This window comes from Gastrolobium bilobum, unplaced genomic scaffold (genome assembly GCF_033153095.1).
Source record: "Gastrolobium bilobum isolate Gb01-03AN ecotype WA unplaced genomic scaffold, APGP_CSIRO_Gbil_v1 utg1914, whole genome shotgun sequence".
Taxonomy (NCBI): Eukaryota; Viridiplantae; Streptophyta; class Magnoliopsida; order Fabales; family Fabaceae; genus Gastrolobium; species Gastrolobium bilobum.
The window spans coordinates 9,447-28,591 of NW_026897143.1; the positions used below are offsets into that span (position 1 = coordinate 9,447).

A 19,145-nucleotide genomic window follows, 5' to 3' on the forward strand; every position below is an offset into this window, starting at 1 on the left:
TTCTTTTTTTAAATCATGGAGCAAATAGTCTAACTTGAACTTGAAAACTCTGCAAAGAATATCAGGTCGATCTTCAGCGTTTAAGTTTCTGGCCCTAAGAAATCGTGTAATTTCTGGCCACTTAGGATTGCAGGTAATTGTTATAAAAAGATGAGGATATCCAGCCCAACGGCAGATTGCAAAAGCATCCTTACAATTCTCAGCCATATATTTAGGTCCGCCTATGAATGAAGAAGGAAGAATAATACGCTTTCCAATTTTAACAGCTGCATCCTCCCCTTTATCCGATGCATGTATTATATTTTTGTACAACTCTTCCCTTAGTTGATTTTGATTATGGCGAATGAAAATAAGACAGTCATACTCAACCATAGTATAAGCATCAACCAGGAATTGCTGGAATAGTTTTCTGGAGTGAAGAAGAATTTGGGACTCCCCTGATCTCATTTGAAGCCTAAACGAAAATGCTAATCGTTGATCTTGGGTTTGTCCTACCACTGGAAATGGAAGCACGCTGGACATCATCGCGATAACCATCCTCTCCATAAAGAAATAACAAAGGATATTGTAAGCCAAGATATAGGGGATGCTTGACATCAATGCGCTGCAAAAGTCCGGTTTGTGTCTCCACAATGATATCTCTGTCACCCATGACGTTGTCTATATCTCCTACAATCAAAGAAGCAACTTCAGATGCAGAGGGAAGATTATAAACTCTTCCATCGCTACCACGCTTTCGAATAAGCCTCAACTTCACCCCATTGAAGTCATCTTCCTTATAACGGTCTGTAGCATACCGAAAAGATTGCGCAATTCTGTTGTGCTCATCTAGCATTTCCTTCAAAGATCTCACAATACCGGGATCTAGGATGTCTTCATTGTTTGTGGGACTGCATTTTCAATAACATGTAATCGTTAGTAAACTAACTATAATAACACAGATAATACACTTCAATGCACAAAAATGCGAAAATAAACAAAGAGCAATGCCTTAGAAAATCCAATCTATTGTCAATTTCATTCTCGGTATTGTAGATATAAAGTTGAGCAAATTTTGGAGACGTGTTATCAGGCGGAATAAGGTTGCGCATTAAATGATGAACCTGTCCTCTAACTCGAAAACAGTAAGGTCCAGAACCTTCATTTACGGATCTATCAACTTTTGCACCGAAGGAGGTGAAGGCAAAAATCATGTTGTACGTTTGAATATATCGTAAAAAATGACGGCTCCTTATATCTTCATTATTGTGTAGTTGAAGCAATGTATCCGGAGCCATTTTTAAAGAAAGAAGTTTAACTTTTCCATTGCCGCAGCACAAACCGAACTCAGGCGTGCATGACTTTCTGTCTTTTTTAAGTCTCTCTTCATACAACATACTTGCTCCACAATGCGTGCAGATGAAAGTGGGATCCCCAACGTCCCAATAATCTACATATATTCAAAGAGCAAAAAGTCATATTACAAAGAAAATTATAATTCAGAATAAATAATAATCAAATTAATTTATACAACGACCTTCGTTGACAGAAGATATGTCTAACACAGGCTGATCGGGTGAATTGGTGTCTGTAGCAAACACGGCTTGGTTAAAAATATAACATAGGACGGTAGAAAAAATAAATATTCTTGTCAAACATCATTAAAAAACATTGAGCGAAGTAGTATACGTTGATCTTACTTTGTTGACAGACATAAGTTGAAGTACTACTTGGGCAGTTATCATTCCCTGACATGAATTTCTCTTTAGATAACACAGTAACAGTTGAACGGATGGTGATTGCATCCTCAGCATTAATCTCTATTCAAACATTAAAAAATACAGATTGGACACCCTATTAAGCATTGCATTAGAAAAAAACTCAAACGTTGAAATCCATATCCATGTAGTAATGACGTATTAAATGTTTAAACTCACAGGTAAACTAACCTGTTAAATCAGCCATTCTACTAATGGAATTGAGTGTGCTTGTAAATTTCTTTGAATTCTTCCTCTGAGCAATGATTCCTTTGCGTCTCATCCTAGCATTTTTGCTATCTACAAAAAAGATAAGAACTATAATATTATTATAATAATTCATAATAAATTTTTATCATCTTATTCTATAACATGATATATCGAAACAATAAAAGGATTTTTTCATTAAAGATTACCTCGATGTGGATTTGAATTATTAACTACTTCAGCAATTGGGGAGGGAAAAGTTAAATTTGTTCGTACGTCGTTTATTTCATTAAGCTTGCTCGGTCCAGACAGTCACACTAAATTACAGTAATGTGCAATTGCAAATTTGCAGCTTTACAAAAAAAAATGAAAAATTCTTATCTATCAACGGGTGAGTTCGAGCACGAAGAAGGAGATTCCCTAGACAAAATTGAGACCATAAGTTCAATTTTCATGTCAGTAATAAAAAAATGACATTTTATATCAGGAAGTCACGGAACAAATTTCATAAACACAGTTGAAGAAGAAGTTTGCTGACCATTAGAAATATCACGAAGAGGGTGTCTACAACTGCTACCACCACTATGCATATTGGTAATTTCAGAAAGACTGCTTGTTGAAAACAACAAAAAGTAAATTGGTATGATGATGTCTAATAACTGCAAGGAGTAAAGATTATTCACTTTGGTTTTTGGTAAATTAACATTTGAGGGAGACAACTTACGTTCCAAAATTGGAGGGAGAAGCAACAAAAATATCTTCTTGACAATATGAATAATAACAATTAGACCACGGAGACAAAGTATATGAGGAATATGAATAATAAAATTAAGATAGGAATATAATGCATAATAATAACTTAGTCATACCAATTGACGAAAAATTTGGTATACACTCTGTAGGGGAGGAATTACTTAACAACTCATTGAAACAACTCGTTTTTTTTGTATTTCTCCAAGGAATCTCTGTTCATAAAATAAAAGCAACAAACATGGTAAAAAAAAGATCGACTATGATGCTAAATAACCAAGAAAATAAAAGATAATGTAAACATAAAAAAAGAACATTTTTTTTATTACCATCGGAAGTATCAAGAATACACTGTCTACTGCATGTGCAATCGTTCCCAAATTGGTTACTTGAGAAATGCTAAATAGTATACAAAATAAAATTAAAACGTTAAATAATAATAACACACATGCTATTCTTACTGATAATTTTGCTGCACAAGAAAAAATGATAAAGAGAACTTGCCTGGGAAAAGGAGAAGCAGAAAATGTAGGAACATTTTCTCCACAATAACGAAAACAAAAATCAGATGGTAATATACTACAACAAAGAAAACGAAGCATATTGTTTCTGCCGTACCTTTCAGTGCAAACCTTTCATGATTGTGTCGTCTCTTTCGCGAAGTAGTTTTCATTGCTGATAGATTACTACTCATTATGGGATGCAAAGGAAATAAACAAAAGGGTTTGCAAATGAAGAAGCGAAGTTGATATCAAAATATTAAAAAACAATTAAGGCCTTGGTACACTGTCAAAGTTCAACACTTGATAATAGGCCACAGAATAAGGAAAATGTCAATAGCTCCTCGTTACAAAAAATTGACCAATCTACCGCTTTTATTGGCATTTATTAATTTGTTTAAAAATTTAAAAGTCCAACACACTAATTCGAAATTCAGGGGAGCATTAAAAATAACTTCAAACGAAACGTTTAATGCGCCACTTACCTTCACATTGGAATTGGTCATCTCATCTAATGAGTCAGCTGATTTAAAATTTTGAATTTTGAAATGGAATCACTCACCTGTTTTAATGATTCAGCTATTTTTACATTGAAATTATTAAATATTTTAAAATACGAAAAAAATGGAAAATTAATTTTTTATTCAATTAAGTTGTGGTGTAAAATTTTGAATTTTGAAATGGAATGACTCAGCTGTTTTTATATTGGAATTATTAAATTTTTTAGATATTTTAAAATACGAAAAAAACGGAAAATTAATTTTTTATTCAATTAATTTTTTTGATTTTTCTTTTAAAAATCAAAATTCATTTTTAATATCTAATAATTTAAAAATGTGGTGGCAGACAAAGCATTTAATGCGCCACTTACCTTCACATTGGAATTGGTCATCTCATTTAATGAGTCAGCTGATTTAAAATTTTGAATTTTGAAATATAATCACTCACCTATTTTAATGACTCAGCTATTTTTACATTGGAATTATTAAATATTTTAATTATTTTAAAATACGAAAAAAAAACGGAAAATTAATTTTTTATTCAGTTAATTTTTTCGATTTTTCTTTTAAAAATCGAAAATCAATTTTAATTTCTAATAATTTAAAACAAATGTGGTGGCAGACAAATCATTTAATGTGCCGCATACCTTCACATTGGAATTGGTCATCTCATTTAATGAGTCAGCTGATTTAAAATTTCTAATAATTTAAAACAAATGAGGTGGCAGACAAAACATTTAATGCGCCACTGACCTTCACATTGGAATTGGTCATCTCATCTAATGAGTCAGCTGATTTAAAATATTGAATTTTGAAATGGAATCACTCTCCTGTTTTAATGATTCAGCTGTTTTTCCATTGGAATTATTAAATATTTTAAATATTTTAAAATACGAAAAAAAACGGAAAATTAATTTTTTATTCAATTAAGTTGTGGTGTAAAATTTTGAATTTTGAAATGGAATGACTCACCTGTTTTAATGACTCAGCTGTTTTTACATTGGAATTATTAAATATTTTAAATATTTTAAAATACAGAAAAATGGAAAATTAATTTTTTATTCAATTAATTTTTTCAATTTATCTTTTAAAAATCAGAAATCAATTTTAATTTCTAATAATTTAAAACAAATGTGGTGGCAGACAAATCATTTAATGCGCCGCATACTTTCACATTGAAATTGGTCATCTCATTTAATGAGTCAGCTGATTTAAAATTTCTAATAATTTAAGACAAATGAGGTGGTAGACAAAACATTTAATGCACCACTTACCTTCACATTGGTCATCTCATCTAATGAGTCAGTTGACACTCACCTGTTTTAATGTTTAAGCTGTTTTTACATTGGAATTATTAAATATTTTAAATATTATAAATTAATTTTTTATTCAATTACTTTTAAGTTTTTTTTTTGCAAACTTTGGTAAAAATGAAGAAGCGAAGTTGATATCAAAATATTAAAAAACAAATATTAAGGCCTTGGTACACTGTCAAAGTTCAAAACATGATAATAGGCCACAGAATAAGGAAAATGTCAATAGCTCCACGTTACAAAAAATCGACCAATCTACCACTTTTATTGGCATTTATTAATTTGTTTAAAAATTTAAAAGTCCAACACACTAATTCGAAATTCAGGGGAGCATTAAAAATAACTTCAAACGAAACGTCAAGCAATTACTAATAATGAAATTAACTGTTAACAATTGGTATAATGGGGAATTTCAAATGACATCCCTAAAACTGAAACACGTTGTACTAAAGAAATTCACACGTCGTACTAAAGCTGATAACAAAATATTAAAAGAATTTTTTTTTTTGCAAACAATGAAGAAGCGAAGTTGATATCAAAATATTTAAAAATAAATATTAAGGCCTTGGTACACTGTCAAAGTTCAACACATGATAATAGGCAACAGAATAAGGAAAATGTCAATAGCTCCTCGTTACAAAAAATCGACCAAAGCATAGTTACAGATTTTCTTTCTGCTCCAAAGTGTCACCGGCTGCAGCATCAAAACTGTGCCAAAATAAACAAAAAGGCACACAGAGTGAGAGGGATGAAATTATAAATCACGTAAACTTTATAATATCTATAGTCAGAACTTAAATCTTTCTCCAGCTTTATTTTTTTAAGAGGACGGACAACTGAACAATTATTTTTATCTTCAACAACATCACCATACTTCACAGACGGGTGCAAGCAAAAACATTATCCTTCAAAGAATGAGTGCATACAGCAAAAACAATGCCTCATGATTTCTCACTGTAGCTCACATTTTTTTGAACTCTACGATCTCAGGTATATTGAAATCAAAAAGGATTTTCGTCGTATACTTTGTATTAGCTATTCCAATCTTTCCTGCAAAAAAAAAATGCAACATAAATAAAAGAAAAAGTAAAACAGCAAAAAAAAATGAGAAACGCAATACCAAAAAAAAAAAAATACCCCTAAAACCCTTTATTTGCAAGCTGAAGTATTATAACATTATGAGTACTCAGATTCTTTGCTAAGAAAGTCTGGACCTCATCTACGTACGACTCCCACAAAGTGCATTCAAGTTTCTGACCCCTATCATGTCAGAGAAACAAAAGACATATAAGAAATGATGTAAAATCCCACACTCTTTGAATTGAAAACACGCAAGAAATTACAAAAAAACTATCAGAAATATAGATAACATAAATACCTCAGGTTGTCAAGCTCCACGACAACCATTTTGTATTTCTACCAGAGATGACATGTTCACGTGCTTCCCCAATTCCAGACAGCAAACCAATGACGTCTACACAACAAATAACATTGATTTCAGCCTTACGTCCTATATACACCAAGACCATCACCTATTAAATAAGGGGAGTCAAACGATTCTTTCTCAATAACGTCAAACTCAGCAAAATCAAAACCACGCGCAGGAATCGTAGCATCAACAATGGATTTCACATCCGTCCTCAAGTTGAAAGATAGACGATATTCATGTCGTGTTGGCCTGAAATTACCAGTATTCAACCCAACTCCAAATTTTTTTATAAAATAAGCATCCCCCTCACGAATTTTCTTCCGAACCTGCAAAGATCCCTTGGCGGTAGCATGGATCCTTCCACCCTATAAAATGAAAACACGCAATATATCATAAAAAAACGACAATGAGTTACCGAAAAGATAAAAATACATTACCCGTTCGTCTACCAAAACCATATCCACATTGTCATCAAAATCTTTTGGATTAAAACTGGGAACCTTCCAACACCTAACTACACGCACTTTAATCCTCCATTCTTCTTTCGTCGGATTAAGATCATTTACGAAGTCGTATTCGAGCACATTATGTTGAACGATAAAATCAGAAGAGGAGGAGAGAAACGGACCGAAGAAGATACAAAATGCTCCTGGCAGTGATGCAGACCAAAAGGCTATTTGCAACACCAAATATCGTTTTTATTCATGCAATGAATACATAGAAAATTTGAAAACATTTTTTAATTATTTTAACTTTTCCCACCCATTTCAAGTTTAAAGTTTAAATTTTGAATCGAGAATTGAGAAGCTCATTAATACAGCTGTCTGCCACCAATAAGTAATAATTATAGAGATTATTTAATTTCTTTTGAATTTTTTATTTACGATAAAAAATTATTTTCAAAAGAAGTAAGTTTTCAAACTATCCTCCAGTGTGAACAGAAAGCTGAGAATGAAGGAGAACGCGACACGTCAGCAAACTTATCAAAATTTGGTTCTCCTTTCTATATATAGTAAGATATATATATAGATAATAGCATTGAAGTACCAACCCTACTAGCTTTTGATACAACTTTTCAATAAAATGATAGACTTTAGTATCATCAACATTTGTATATCACTTCTATAAAATGAGCAAAATACTTTATATAGAAAAAAAAATTTAACCATTAATAAAAAATTAAAAAAAAATAAATTTTATTAAATATATAATATAAGGGTAAAAATAATAAATATATATTCGATTTCAATCGTCGATCTATTTTACATGAGTCTTTAAATATAACTGCAATCAAAAACTAAAATTGAGTAAAATCATTCTGCCCCTACAACTTATTGTTTATGCGTATGTAATAAATAAAGATACTGATAAATATTCAAGGATACTGATAAATTGTTTTGCATATTTCTATAATAAATAAAGAAATATCACTTTTACATATGAAAAATATTTTAGTGCCTAAAGAAAGATGCTGATAAATGTTTTTGCATATATCTGTAATAAATAACGAAAGATTACTTTTAAAAATTAGTTTTTAACTGAAATCAGATATTGTTTAAAAAAAATGTCTAACAAATTTATCAAACAATGACAGCTTAACACGGTAAGAGAAATTGTTGAGATTAAATAAAAGATTACGATATAAAAGATATAAATAAGAAATAAAAAATCTAAAATTTAAATTAATTTGATATGATATAAAAGAAAAAATATAGATTTTCGTTTATACCAATATTAGATTTCATTTGAAATAAATAAAGGAATTGTGAAATATGATATTACGATAAAATAAAAAAAAATCACCCTTATCTAATGCGATATAAATTGACAAAAATTACAAAATCATGTTAATAAAAATAAAGTACAAAGTTCATTGACACAATCATTTTTATGAAAAATCGCATAATATCATAATATGTACGTGAAAGAGATAGCGAACAATCATTTTTATCATTTTATTTTTATAAAAAATAGAAAAATAATAATAATCAACATATCTTACTCTCTCTCTCGTTCATAGGTCAATTATACAAGTGCACGAAAACGGGAAAAACTGATTTGGATTTCATTATGGTAAAAGAAACAAAATCAATCATAAATATCCCCATTTGATTTGATTGAGAAATTTGATTTGCTTTCCCTGATTTTTCTCTGATTATCAATAGGATTAGAGGGGAAAAAGGGAAGCTATGGGGATTGAATCATTCGAATTTATTATAAATACCCAAATCAAGCATGAGGGTAGGGGGGAAAACATATGAGACAGACAGATAAAGCGAGTGTTGGAAGAGTGATATCGGAGTGGTAGGAACGTGAACGAAATAGAGACGGTTTGAAAAGACAAAGAAGCAAAAGTTAGGGTCTGTTTCATTCTGTTCTAGTTTTTTTTGTTCTTAAAACTGTTTTGTAAAATAGTTATGGAAATAGTTGTTTTCTATATTTTTTTCTTTTTGAAAGTTAAAAACCAAAACAGAAAAAGAAAACAACTCAGACATGTTCTCTAAATTCGATTTTTAAAACAAAAAAACAGTTATAGTTTTCAAAACATTTTTTACAAAACAGGTCTTACCAAACGAGTCTTTTAGTTCTGAAAACTAAAAAACTGTTTTGTAAAACAGAAATCAACGAGAGTCTTATAGTGCCAAAAACGGTTTCCCATCTTTATCTCCTGTTTTTTATAATTTTTTTTATTTTCTATTTCATGTCTTCTACATGTAAAAGATGATGATTTCTTTACTGTTTCATGCCTTCTATATATTCATTTATTTATATAATTTTTTTGTTAAGGTCTACAAATTTGGGGTAGACACAAGTTTAATTTAAAATTGTCCTCCTATTGTTGTTGTTGTAGCGGTTAGAAACCATGGCACATCAGAAAGTGGATTCCAAATTGAAGGATATTTCTCCGAGTATTGGTGCCAATATGATCACAGGAGCCACTGACCTTATTGAAATCAATAGCTTCTTTTATGTCAGGATTGTTAGGGCCAGATATTTGTTTGTGCGTAATGGCCCCAATCATTGTGACCCTTATGTGGAGGTGAGAGTTGGGAGGTTTCAGGGTACAACCCCCTGCATCAGGAGCAGCATAGACCCAGTGTGGAACCATGTCTTTGCCCTTGAGATAGGTCAAACTCAAATTCACGAGACAATTCTTGAGATTTTCGTGAAGAACAATATTCCTACCTATGATGAATACATAGGTCGGATTTCGTTTGATATTTCTGATATTCCAATACGGCCTCCGAGTGATTGTGCACTACAATCGCAGTGGTATGAGATAGAGGATCTAAGGGGGAAACAGTTCAGGGGAGAGCTTATGCTATCTTGTTGGAAAGGAACTCAGGCTGATGAGGGATTTTATGGAGCTTGGCATTTACAGACTGATGCAGCATCAATTGGTGTTTACAATATTGATAATACTCGTTCACGGATGTATATTATGCCTAAGATTTGGTGTCTCAGAGTTAATTTGATTCAAGCACATGGCCTCCTACTTGAAGATGAATCTGAAAAATCCTCAATTTTCATTCGGGCTACCTTGGGGAATTTGACCTTCACAAGCAAGTTGGTGGAGAACAATAATGGAAACCCAAAATGGAATGAGCAATTGTTAATTGCCGTGGCAGAGCCATTTGATAATCAACGGTTGTTTTTTAGCGTGGAAAAAGGAACATTAACAAGTCACAAAAGTTTGGGGACGTGTGTATTTCTTGTCGAGAATGCAGACAAGGTTTCACCTATATCTGTTCGAACTATTGTTGTCGAACAGAATGGGGGGTTTGCTGGTAAGATTAGTATGATGTTCTATTTGGATGGTGGTTATCATATATTTGATGATGACCCACACTACAGCACTGATCTAAATCCACCAGACAAGAAATTGAGGAAACCCCCCATTGGGGTTTTTGAGATGGGGATACTGAATGCTAGAGGGCTTCCAGCCATAAAAGCAAGGGGTCGTACTGATGCATATTGTGTGGCTAAATATGGCCCAAAATGGATTCGGACAAGAACAGTTGTCAATAGTCTTTCTCCGAACTGGAATGAGCAGTGCGCTTTTGATGTCTACGATCCATGCACATTCATCACAATTTCTGTGTTTGATAACGGTCTACTGTACGAGGGAGATATAGCTTCAGGAGCAAAAGATACAGGAATAGGGAAGGTGAGAATCCGTCTATCTGACATGGAAACCAATAAAATTTATTCTTATTCTTATCCACTTTTTGAACTTCAACCTTGCGGGCTGATAAAGATGGGACAAATTCAACTGGCTTTCAAGTTTTGTTGCCTAAGTAAGCTTAATCTCTATTTCATGTACGCATTGACCAAGCTTCCTAAACAACATTATGCTAAACCATTGTCTCCGACTCAATTACATGGGTTAAGGAAACAATCTGTTATGTTTGTCTCATCGAAGTTGAGTAAGAGTGAACCGCCGATGAGAAGAGAGGTTGTTGAGTATGTGCTGGATTCTCGCGAAATCATGTGGAGCATGCGAAGAGCTAGAGCTGATTTTGAAAGGATTAACATTTTGGTGAGTGGGTTGGTAGCCTTATACACTAGATTTGATGAGATATGCAAGTGGGAGAATCCTAATGTAACAGTTATGGTAATTGTAGTGGTTATAGTGGTTCCAGTGGTTCTGGATATTTGTTCCCCTCTACCACAGCATCTCTTTTGGCATTTTATCTTGTGTATTTATTGGGGCTGGAAATATGCAAATAGGCCAAAAAAACTGGCTCATGTAAATTTGGAATTGTCTAATGTTCACACAGCAAGTGTAGATGAACTGGAAGAAGAGTTTGATCCAATTCCAACAAGATTCGGAGACAACGTTATAAGGAGGAATAGATATGATCGATTAAGAATTGTCGCAGGGAAATATGCAGCACTGATGGGGGACTTTGCTACTATTGGAGAGAAACTACAATATCCTTTGAGCTGGCAGGATCCAACCGTTACAATGCTTGTGATGATTGCTTGTTTGATTGTTGGGTTTCTGATCTTACGGTTTTCACCTTCGTGGAGCTTTCCATTTCCGCTGCGTTATTTTGTTATACTTGTTTCGGTGCTTTATCTGCTAATAAATTATCCTATATTTTGTTCACCCTCCCCTAGTTGGATTTATAATTTGATAAGTAGGATGCCTTTAAAATTAGACTACATGATATAAGAGTGAGATTTTATTTTTTGGTTGTTGGTAGTAGGGTGACATTGATGTAGACGCACTCTGGTCTCTGAGTACTCTATTTTTTTTTTTTATAATATTGAATTCTTTATTTTATTTTCTCGCCAATCAAATTGCCATTTCATTTTTGGTTGTGATATGTTTACTCCCATTATTCTTAACAGGATTCTTATGTGGATGGTATGTGAAAGTTTTATTTATTATTAACTTACTTCTTACAAAAGTCTTAATATATTTTAGCTCTTATATGTTAAGACACAAGTTTAATTTTAAAGATCCCAGCTCAGCTTTTTCAAGCGCAAGCTACTCTTATTTTAAATGGATTTCCATACTAAACTGTTAGCTACCCATGTTTTATTTTATAACATTTTATTAAATTAGGTTAACAAAAACTCAACCCAAATAATTTCTAAAAAATATATATATATATATATAACATTGCCCACATTCTTATATTTGGACAAATCAAAAAATATTAGTGTAAAAATAAAAAGAAGTTTTGTATTCAATTTTAACTGTTTAGTTTATTTACATGTAACAACTCTGAACAATTGGATGCAGTGAAATTAAGAATATAATTCGTTACTTTTTTTTTTTAATACAGTTTCGTTACTTTTACTTGATAGATAAATAAACCAGACAAATGCATGGGAATGATGTCGGTTAGCGTCTTGCCAAGGAATATTCTCAACGGTGGTCATTCAACGAGAAAAAATTGCCTCCCTTCTATATAAAGAACGGTGCAAATGGCAAAATCGTTTTGAAAAAACCAAAACCCCTTCACCCTTCCCACGTATAGTTCATTCCACTTGCATATCAAAATGTTCTTTGTCGTTTTTGTTTTTTTAAATTATAAAGGACAAAATTTTAATTAATTCAAAGCAATTTCCAAATAAAAGAAAGTCTTGTATTCAATTCTAAGTTTATTCACATGTAGCAACCATGAACTAGTATTTTAAAATCCCTCACGGAGTTTGGATTAGTAATTAGACTCTACTTGTACGTGATCTTTTTAATGTGTGAAACGGTTGAATCCATGACTCCCGGGTAAGAGGGGATCACTGCATTTTTTTTAAAAGAAATTTATACATGAAATGACGTTGTTTGATATATAAAAAAAACAAACAAAAACTCATTGCTGCCTAGATTTAGAACTAGATCCGAAACCTGAATCGTTCTTTTTCTTCTCTTTCGATCTTCTCTCTCAGATCCAGTCTCCCTGATCCAATGAGCTCCTCCATTGTGCTGGTTCTTCTCTTCCCTCCATTAATTTATTGTGTTGCTGCCTCTCCTTTGCTATTCTCTATTGGGTAAGGAATCTTCTTTCACATACGCATGAAATGAACAAGAAGAGCCTAAGTTTGATGATAATATATTTTATACTTGATAGTTTTATACTTTGATTAGCTTGTGAATATTGACTTGTGAATGTGATTGGTTGAATTATGTTGAGTATATTTTAAATTTTTAATGATTGATGATTCAATTTTTTTAAATTTTTTATATAGAATATATATTTATTTCTTTAACATATAAAATCAGATCAGCGAACTAATTCGGTGACTCTCGGTTGAACCCGTGACCCCTAACCTTCACGGAGTTAATGGCCAGGCTAGATTTTTAAATACTACTATGAACAATTGGATGCAAGTGAAATTAAGAAAATAATTCGTTACATTTACTTGATAGATAAATAAACCATAAAACGCATGGGAATGATGTTGGAACTTGGAAGCGTCTTGCCAAGTGACATTCTCAACGGTGGTCATTCAACCAAAAAATTTGCCTCCCTTGCCTTCCCGTCCCTTGTATAAAAAGAACGGTGCAAATTGCAAAATCGTTTTGGAAAAACCAAAACCCGTTCACCCTTCCCACCTATAATTCATTCAACTTGCATATCAAAATGTTCTTTGTCGTATCTACCAAAAAAAAAATGTTCTTTGTCGTTACCTTACTAATAAAAAGAATATTCTTTGTCATTTTTTTTTAAAAATTATAAACGACAAAGTTTTAAATCATAAATCAAATAATAATATCTACGACTCTATGGTCTCTACCATCTCCATCACGGAAATATCTATGGTACTACTGCTGTATCATTCACTCAGTGCATCTATCTAATAAAAAATAAAGAATGAATGTCATGTTTGTATGGAAAGAAGAGAAAAATATTTTTCTTATCCAAATGTCATTTGTTAAATAGCATATGTACATACTACAGATGTACAGAAGATGATCTACTCCATCACATAATAAAGGTGGCACACTCTATTTCTGAACCACACACTCTTATTTTTTTATGTTAAGCGAGAGAGCACACAGAGAGAGAGGGGGAGCAATGGCGTCTATGAATGCTATTGGTGTTTTGAAAGTGCCATCTTCGTCGAATGTGGGAAGGAAAGCCATCCCACGCAACCTCTCATTCTCGGCATCACAGCTCTCTGGTGACAAGATTGCCACAGTTTCAGTTTCTGCAGCTGCAGGAAGAAGAAGCTGCACCCGCAAACCGGTGATTGTTACTCCGATGGCCGTTTCTGATTCCCAGAACTCCCAGACTTGTATTGATCCATGTTGGATAAGTTTTAAATTAAATAAAAAAGAAAATAGAAAATGAAAGGTTTATGGTAAAGAGGTGTGACCCTAGGTATTTGTTAGTGGACAATTATTGTGTTTAGATTTCCTAAGTTGGTCATTATTATTTTTAATCATTTGCTATTGTTTATAAATAGCTCATTGTAACTCTTGAAAAGTGGCTTGGTAGAATCAGTAATACAATAGAGGTATATTCAGAGATTTGTGTATGTATCTTGTGTGTGTGAGCACCAGTTATAGGGCCTGTGAAATAACAATCCAGACGCTAGCAGAGTGAGCTTGCCTCTTTTCTTCATTGTTTTTTTTTTCCTTTCCACTGTTACAGCGTGGAGCGAAATGAAAACTAATGTAAGATCTAAGATGCTAAATTTTCAATCAAATATTTGTGTCTCAATGTACTAAAAAGAGGGTGTGCATGATTGGAGCTTGATGTCAATTGATTCGCTTGATATACGGAGTTCATGCTAGTTTGAATGAAAGGGAGAGAATTTTTTTTGTTTCTCTAGTAGATCAAATTGATAAGTGAGGAACTTTTAGATCACAATAGAAAATTTGCACCTTTTGTTTTTATTTAGGCGTTTTTTTTATCCTATATTTGAATTTGATGTGGATTGGTTTTGACTGTAATGTAAGATGTTATGATGGTAATGTTCAGAGTGTTCTTGGCATTATACTTGGAGGTGGTGCTGGGACTCGTCTTTATCCACTGACCAAGAAGTGGGCAAAACCTATTGTTCCTCTTGGAGCTAACTATAGGCTAATTGATATTCCTGTAAGCAACTGCCTCAATAGCAACGTATCCAAGATCTATGTTCTTACGCAATTCAATTCTGCATCCCTGAACCGGCACCTTTCTCGTGCTTATGCAAGCAACATGGGTGGCTACAAAAATGAGGGTTTTGTTGAGGTTCTTGCTGCCCAGCAGAGTCCTGAGAATCCTAATTGGTTCCAGGTAATGACACAGCCTTAATTTTCTGTTTTCTTGTGCTTCCCTCTTCATATTTGAGGATTGAATCACTTGTGTAACTGTATTATGCTAATCTTAGTTGGTACTTTTCAATTCTTATTTATCTCAAATTTTTGGCATTTCTTGGTGGCCTTTATCTTTCACTGTCTAATTTGTCAGATATATAATATGTCTGACCCTTAAATTTTTATGATAAACATGTAAAATAAAAAATTTCATTTGTATTTTTCCTCTGAATCAAACCTATCTATGTTTGAGTCAACATACTGAACTGCTGCATGTTATAATTACAATGTTTTGTTCTACATATATAATAATGTTGTTATTCAGCCTAATCTCTACATGCATATGTTGTTTTAAGGTTTAGGGTTTAGAGTTTTGACTCAAAGATAAACTTGCTTTATGTTTAAGTTTATCTCTAAGTCAACATACCGAACCACTGGATATTATAATTACAATGTTTTGTTCTACGCAATGAATGTTGTTAGTTTGACCTAACCTCTACATGCATCTGTTCTTTTTGATTAATAAAATGGTATTTTTTTTGGGGCAGGATATACTTACAACCAAAAAAGTTTACAACCTTTACAACCAACCTAATCACCGTTGATTTCCGTCAATCTAATAGTTATAATTTATGAAAATTAATAATTAATTAATAAATGCGACCCAATAATTTTCAATAAATTATAACCGTTTGATTGACGAAAATCAACGGTGATTAGGTTAGTTGTAATGGTTGTAAACTTTTTTGGTGGTAAGTATATCCTTCCCTTATTTTTTTGCACTCACTTATTATTTATATTATTCAAAACACATTATCTAAAATTTTAAGCAACTATAGTTTTTAATTTCAAAGTATTATAATTTTTATATAAAATCATGTAGTTTTTATGAAATTCATGCATAGGCAATGTTGTAATGCTTTGTATTTCACCTATCTAAAATGATCACTTTAGAGGTGTTTTGATTTTTTCTACATTTTAGCTGACTTTATTTAAGTATCATAAGCTTTAGAGAAGCCCTGGATCTTGTAAAGGAGGCCATTAGCAGATCTGGTTATAGTGATAAAATAAAGATAGCACTTGATGTTGCTGCTACAAATTTTTGCATAGGTGATTATATTTTTCTGTCTCGTGTACTTTTAGATTCTTGAGAAGGATCAGGGTGATACTTGCGTACTCTAATACTGCTTATTGCTATTATAATGAGAGACTGTGTTGTAACAGTGCTATGTTAACTATTTTATGGAATCTTATACAAAAAATAAATTAAGTTTCTTTTACTTTAATGTTCTAGCAAAATAAACTTAGTCTTGGTCAGAGTTGTAAAAATAACAATCTTATTTTTTAATAGTTCTTAAATAAGGCTATAAATACCGTTGAGCATCACTTGTCATGATATCTTATCTCTCCGTAACTTTACATTCCATTTAGGAATGTCGGCTTGATTTGCTCCGCATTAACTTCTTGTGGTCTCATGGTATTGCATACCACTTGGAACTTCTTAAGATGCTTATGGGGTCTTCTATTGCAAGACCATGAAATTTGGGCAGCAAATGAATCAGTCCAGATTTGAGCTCAAAAAGCACATCAAGGTCAGGATAACGAATACATAAGGGCTGTTCATTATTAACATCATCAGGGGAAGCCAATTGCTTAAGTGTTCTATTATCCATAACTTTAGAATTAAACAAATTAACAACTGAACATACACTATGTGAAGGACTCGAACAAACAGACTCAACAGATTCAGACTCTAAGGTATGCTCAAGAACAACACTACGGTAAGTCAACCTACGAACTCTACTAGCAGCATGCAATGATCTCTCTCTATCTCAGGGTCATATGAATATAAATCATCAACACTGGTGGTACTCCTAGTCATGCATCACAGGCGCAGGCATACAACAGTAAACTCATAGAACATACGATAGGAAGCAAAAACTATCGAAAATAGCAAATAGAAACAAAAATAAATCTACGAAAAATATCAAATGACCTCAGAACGCTATGGGACCAACTCTCCTAAAGTCTAATTGACCCTATGGACTCAAAAATCAAATAAAATTTTCTAAAAAAAAATAAAATAGTAAACGAATGAATTTGGCTAAAATTAGGCCTACATCATGAAAGACGATGCCACAAATAGTAAACGGGATGACCGCCTCCTTCACGCCACAAAAATTCAGATCGATCAGAGCAAGTTGAACAAGTGCAGGAATACCCAATACATCCTGAAACGACAAAGAAACACTAAAACGGGTTAGTAAACGGCAGAATTTGGCAAAAATAAGGGTCAACCTTTTAGGGCGTGACTTATGCTCAAAAGGTCAAATTTCTTTGGGAATAGAACTCCTGAAGCCAATCTCTTAGACAGAAGTTTGATCGATTTCCCGAAATTGCCCAAAAACATAAACCGTAATGCAGAAAAAATAAAAACTAAGACAGGATGCAGTTGTAGATGCAAATATCGATGCAGAAACAAAGTTGCAGATTACAGATGTAGAAACACAGACGATCGCAAACGGAGAAACAAGAAAAATGTGCAGAACAGAGGTGCATAAAAACGAAACTGATTTAAACGCACACAAAATGCATAATTGATGCAGAAAAAATGACACAGAATTATGCAGACAGAAATGAAATGCAGAAAAACAAAACAGATGTAAACGCAATATGCCGACAGAAATCCTAAACAGAAAATAAATCAGAAAATGAATCAAAGAAATAATGGAAACAGAAAACAGAACTAGATCAATCAATTTTTTTTTTAAAACAGAAAACGAATATTAAAAGGAATTGGAAAACGAAAACAAAAATGAAAAATGAAAACGAAAACAGAACAGAAACAGAGACAGAAAATTGCAGAAAACGAAAAAATAGTTTATTTATTTTTTTTAAAAAGAAACAGAAACGAAAAATTAAAGAAGAAAAACAAGAAGATCAAGAAATCAGGAAAATTAGAGAAAGAAAAGGGAAAGAGAAAGAACGCTATTGACGGCGCCAAATTTGACGTGCGTGTCGAACTCACGCAAATTACCGAGCTTCAGGTTTGTAGTGAGAGGGCAACTCGGATCGTCTCCCAAAGAACCTGCTAGAAATCAAAAACGCTCTTGTAAAATAAAATATAAAAGGAAGAGGAATTTTGTTGATTTAAAATTTAAATAAAAACAGATTTGAAATTGGATTTAAAAATCAAAATTAAAAAGCAATCAACCTAAGGAATCAGGATTCATTAATTTATTTCGTCATTGGATAAAAAAATATAATTATCAATTTGTGATTAACCCCAATCGAATTCAAAATCCTCAAATTCAATTGGAAACCCTCTCTAGACTATCGCCTAGCGTTTGGTTGAATACAATATCTCAACTATGCGATCACAGTAGTTTTGATCTGTTCAACTTATGTTCATCGGGTAAATTAATCTGATCATTAAATCTAATGATCAATTTTTTCTTATAGAATGCAATCGCATTATTCAGTTTGAATATTTACAATCGCATGATATTCAAACTAAATTGGGAAAAAACAAAATATATTTAAAAAGTTAAAAACCTATCCTCTGAAATAAATTAACGAACCTTTAACCTTAGATTGATTAAAGGTGTTTAGCCTAGCATCGCGAGGTTAAACATCATTCAAAATAAAATAGAATAAAAGAAGAAGAAGAACATGAAAAGAAAGAGTGCAGAATTTCGATAAAGAAAACAAAAAACAATTGTTCAATTCCAAAATCTTACTGCCGAAGGGTTTCCTAACGTTTCCCTTAAATAACTCACATTCAGACTGGGTTAGGATTTAACCACTTTGGCCTACACAGAAAATAAAAACTGAATAAAATAAAATAAAACATTAAAACATGGCCTTGGGCCCTAAACACATTGGGTTCTAATTAATTTACAAGTCAAAACGTCAAAATAAAATTTCAGCAAAAACACGTCATCTTGGGCTC

General features: G+C 32.5%; 3 protein-coding genes across 3 annotated transcripts; 2 read left to right on the forward strand and 1 right to left on the reverse strand.

The window, feature by feature from the left end:
• Positions 1–454: 454 nt before the first annotated feature.
• Positions 455–6,413, reverse strand: LOC133304501 (uncharacterized). Its single transcript, XM_061504544.1, has 9 exons — positions 6,385–6,413; positions 6,193–6,266; positions 5,972–6,056; positions 2,482–2,552; positions 1,929–2,036; positions 1,680–1,799; positions 1,517–1,567; positions 991–1,429; positions 455–890 (listed from the first exon to the last, which is right to left on the reverse strand). The coding sequence occupies exons 1-9, from the start codon at positions 6,411–6,413 to the stop codon at positions 455–457; spliced, it is 1,413 nt and encodes a 470-aa protein (XP_061360528.1).
• Positions 6,414–9,298: 2,885 nt separating this feature from the next.
• Positions 9,299–11,817, forward strand: LOC133304502 (FT-interacting protein 4-like). Its single transcript, XM_061504545.1, has 2 exons — positions 9,299–11,509; positions 11,794–11,817. Exons 1-2 carry the CDS (start codon positions 9,299–9,301, stop codon positions 11,815–11,817), a joined length of 2,235 nt encoding a protein of 744 aa, XP_061360529.1.
• A 2,150-nt stretch (positions 11,818–13,967) lies between these two features.
• Positions 13,968–16,732, forward strand: LOC133304503 (glucose-1-phosphate adenylyltransferase small subunit 2, chloroplastic-like). Its single transcript, XM_061504546.1, has 4 exons — positions 13,968–14,199; positions 14,484–14,494; positions 14,877–15,173; positions 16,625–16,732. The coding sequence occupies exons 1-4, from the start codon at positions 13,968–13,970 to the stop codon at positions 16,730–16,732; spliced, it is 648 nt and encodes a 215-aa protein (XP_061360530.1).
• The last annotated feature ends 2,413 nt before the right edge of the window (positions 16,733–19,145 follow it).